A 4615-nucleotide genomic window follows, 5' to 3' on the forward strand; every position below is an offset into this window, starting at 1 on the left:
ATGAGGTGGTGAGGCATGACCTTAGAACATTGGGCCTCATCGAGGCGATGACTTCTGACCAAGACCTCTGGAAATATGCTGTGCGTGAGAAGACCCGGCAAGCCAAGTGAGACCTAAATCTAAGGCCTCAGCCAGCCCACTTATACGTACCTTCCTTCATTGGACACTAAACTCCACTTGCAAAAACTTGTTGAGGCAAGTGAAATCGAAATCGAATTAAATTTGACGACTGGCACCCATGCCAACATCGTATCCTTCATTGGACACGAAACTCGGCTTGCGAAGACCTGTTGGAGCAAGCGAAAGCGAAATCGTCATGGCACCTGTGCCCAGTATCGCCTTCCTGGCACTTGTGCCAGATGGCATGTGTAAAGACATTCGAGCGAGATCGTTGCCAGTGCCACCGAACTGGCTCCTGTGCAGGTGGCACGTAAATACACCATTTTGAGCGTGGCCGTTGCCAGTACCACCTGACTGGCCTTCGAGCACCCTCTACACTCTCGGAGTGGTTGGCATTAGGAAGGGCATCCAGCTGTAGAAACTCTGCTAAATTAGATTGGAGCCTGGTGTAGCCATCTGGTTATGTATATATATATATGTAATTTAATTTATTTATGTAATGCTTGTAACTAATACATGCTTTTTATTTTTGTCTATTTGAATATAGATCATTGGTTTATTGGATGCATTTACACCTGATAAAGCTTTAGCTAATTTCAAAGATGTGTAAGTAATATCAATTTGTTTAATTGTTATTTACAATGAATTCTTCATAAAATACTTGCTAATGGAGTAGATAATGAATGTATTATGCCTAAATGCATTAATTTTCATTCATATCTACATACATGTAAGCAATTTACCTTGGAGGCTATCTCAGATGCACATATACTGACATCCAAATACTCACACCAAAGGTACACACATACAAAAGGTGATATATTCACTACCCTCCCAATCTTATCCACATTTAAATACATAGGTACATCATTGCATGTGTGTGCTGGAATACAAGTGTATGCACACAAACACACACACTAAAATGGATAGCCTCTTGTTTTAATTTTCTTTTGCTTTTCAATCTGGTCTTGAAGGCATGAAGATGAAGTGTGCAGCAATGTTGTGAACTGATAACAGCTTCAAACTGAAACAGAGCATAAAATACAGATTATCATTTTATGTCCACTTCCCCATGCTAGTGTGGATTAGATGGGCTGTTATAAACCAAGTCAATTCTTACTGGAATAACTGCCCTCATAGAGAGTTTGAGGACCATATCTTGCATGTACATTTAATTTTCAGCATGTTTTCTATGGCTGGCTACCCTTTCTAACACCTACCACTGGATGCATTTTATCATGGCACCAGCACAAGAGGCTGCCATGCTTTTGCAAGATGAATGAGTTCTCTACGCTGTGTTGTTTTCACTTGTCGATGACAAGATGATCAAGAGGATGAAAAGAAGAGTGGCTTATAAAAGAAAGAATTGGGTAAGATTGTGATAGAAGAGATTATGACAGGGGGAATAGTCATAGAAGTGAGAGGGTTATAGAGGTGGGAGTAAGGAAAGAGTCAGGATGATAGACAACCATATGATAGTTGGTGGCAAGGAGATTGAATAGAACAGCCTGAGCATTGTGTTGGATGAAAAAGAAGTGATCTGGAGACACAGTGATGGAAGAGAGAGTACTTGAAGTGAGAAAGCGGGTTGTATGTCAATAATGAATGATATGAGAGAGAAAGAGAATGATGGGTAAGAGAGAAAGTGGTAGATCCAATAATGAATGAGGGAGAGAGAGAAAGATTAATAATATGTATTAAATGCTTTTGCCTTGTCAAAATGGTAATTTTTGCCTTATCAATAAGGTAATTACCTTATCAAAAAGGTAATTCCCAACCTGGGTTGGGAATTAAAGGTTCTACAGCTATACAGTTTGAAGATATCCTGCTTTTAATGTGTACTGTTGATGAATATACAACTTGAAAGCAATATAATGCATTTTATGAATGATAAAAATATACGTACACAACACATATCAGACTATCAAAGTTTATTTTATTAAATTATCAAAACAGTTTCCATAGATAAAAATTTCATTTTATTTATAGAATAGCTAAAGATATAAATCCCATAAATTTGGAATTATATACACTAACTCTTTTGATATGAAACTGAATGAGACCACTTTTGGTTCTATAATACAAACTTGTTTTAAAATAATCTAAATTAAAACCATCAATTAAAATTTTATGTTAATTTGTTCCAAACACCAGTTTAATAATGATAAAATTATTTTAGGAGTGGCTGTGTGGTAAGTAGCTTGCTTACCAACCACATGGTTCCGGATTCAGTCCCACTGCGTGGCATCTTGGGCAAGTGTCTTCTACTATAGCCTCGGGCCGACCAAAGCCTTGTGAGTGAATTTGGTAGATGGAAACTGAAAGAAGCCCGTCGTATATATGTATATATACATATATATATATGTATGTATGTGTGTTTGTGTGTCTGTGTTTGTCCCCCCACCATCGCTTGACAACTGATGCTGGTGTGTTTACGTCCCCGTAACTTAGCGGTTCGGCAAAAAGAGACCGATAGAATAAGTACTAGTCTTACTAAGAATAAGTCCTGGGGTCGATTTGCTCGACTAAAGGCGGTGCTACAGCATGGCCGCAGTCAAATGACTGAAACAAGTAAAAGAGTAATATTTTCAAAATTAATTGAAACCAAGGTAGTGTATTTTAATAGAAAATCTGGTAACAAAAGGCTTAAAGCAAAATAAAGATAACAGATTAAGTGACATTTTGCTCTGAATTATTTTAGTTTTTCAAGTCTTATCAAAGTAATCTAAGTTTAATATTGAAGCATATTGATCTCATATCGCAAATGACATAAATGAATTATCCAAGGGCAAGTAGTTCAGCATCTTAACTAATCTCTTATTCTTTTGCGCATTTCAAACAGACTATGGCCATGCTGGGACATTGACTTAGTGTTTTAGTTGATCATAACCAACTGTACTTTATCTGGCATTTATTTTGACTTGGGAAGATGAACAGCTAATGTATTTTCATTGGGTACATCATTTGCTATCAAATGTTGAAACAAGCATACACTGATACATCTGTTGATATATACATTGGTACACATATCTGACATGTTTCTATGGTGTCTCCATCTACCAGATTTCACTCAAAGCTTGGGGTTAACTCACTTGCTCAAGTTGCTGCACAGTGAGATTGAACCCTGGACTACATGATTTTTTAGGCAAACTCCTACAAATAATGTGAACTGATCTAAAACAAAGCTGCTGAGTTATATAGAATTTAAGGATCATTGTTACATTGAGGAGGGCAGTGGATTGCAGTTTTTAAGAAAAAAAATGTTTTTGGTTTATGGAAGTGAAAAGACAGCATGGATATTTTTTTTGTTTCTTAGGGAAACTTTTAAAGAAAGGGTAGTAATTAAATATCACAAAAAAGCATACAAAAAAAAGGAAAAAAGAATAATTTCACTAATGGTAAAAATAATATTTCTCAATTGTTAGTAAAGTATATGGAGTCTTATTGAACAAATACTTTTTTTTGTTGATTGGGCAGTGGGGATATGCATCATGCAAATATGATGAGGCATCTGATTTCACGTGTAGTGTTTAGCTTTTATAAAGAAAGCCAATATTTTATGGAGTTTTCTAGATACATTTTGTAACTGAAAAAGATCTAGCAATAAAATGTTACCATTGTTACTGTTATCGTCTATACCACTGTCATTGTCATATATGACTTTTCTTTCTATCTTTTTTTAAAGCCAACAGTTGCATGGCAATATTACATTTTCCAGCAAATCATTTAAGTAACTTTTTTTTTTTTGTCTTCTGGAACATTCAAGTTCATTTTATTGTTGGCCATCATAGTGAGAATGGGAATTGAAGTGCAACAACAGTTGCCATTTAGAAATTCTGAAAATTTTGGGGAATACATATTTGATTTGGTGAACACTGTGGAATATTAATAAGCGATACAGTTCTGACATAGTTATTGGAATGTAAGAAAGAGAAGATGGTTGAGGTAGTAATCCAAAAATACAGTTCAAGCTTGAACAGATAGTAAAGCAGAAGAGACAGATAGGAATGAATGGAGATAGTATGATACTTACAAGTTATTATGGTTATAGGGCCAGTCCTACTGCATAGCACCATTGGCAACTGTTTAGGTGTGGACGTAACTGTGTGGTTGAGAAGCTCTCTTCCAAACCACATTACAAATTCAGTCATATAGTATGGCACCATGGGCAAGTGATTTCTATTATTGCACCAGGCCATCTATAGTCCTGTGAGTGGATTTGGTAGATGGAAAATGATATAAGCCCATTATATGTTGTTGTTGGCACTCTGTCGGTTACGACGTCGAGGGTTCCAGTTGATCCGATCAACAGAACAGCCTGCTCGTGAAATTAACGTGCAAGTGGCTGAGCACTCCACAGACACGTGTACCCTTAACATAGTTCTCGGGGATATTCGGTGTGACACAGTGTGACAAGGCTGACCCTTTGAATTACAGGCACAACAGAAACAGGAAGTAAGAGTGAGAGAAAGTTGTGGTGAAAGAGTACAGCAGG

At 36.8% G+C, this 4615-nt stretch overlaps 1 protein-coding gene across 3 annotated transcripts in view; it reads left to right on the forward strand.

Moving 5' to 3' along the window:
• LOC106868575 (mitogen-activated protein kinase 14) overlaps positions 1-4615 on the forward strand; it is a 97709-nt gene that overhangs the window by 24394 nt on the left and 68700 nt on the right. For all 3 annotated transcript variants that reach the window (XM_052967957.1, XM_052967955.1, XM_052967961.1), the window contains exon 4: positions 668-726. In XM_052967957.1, coding sequence (XP_052823917.1) covers positions 668-726 — 59 coding nt within the window. The remainder of the gene's footprint in view (positions 1-667; positions 727-4615) is intronic.

This window comes from Octopus bimaculoides, chromosome 1 (assembly GCF_001194135.2).
Source record: "Octopus bimaculoides isolate UCB-OBI-ISO-001 chromosome 1, ASM119413v2, whole genome shotgun sequence".
NCBI classification, from domain to species: Eukaryota; Metazoa; Mollusca; class Cephalopoda; order Octopoda; family Octopodidae; genus Octopus; species Octopus bimaculoides.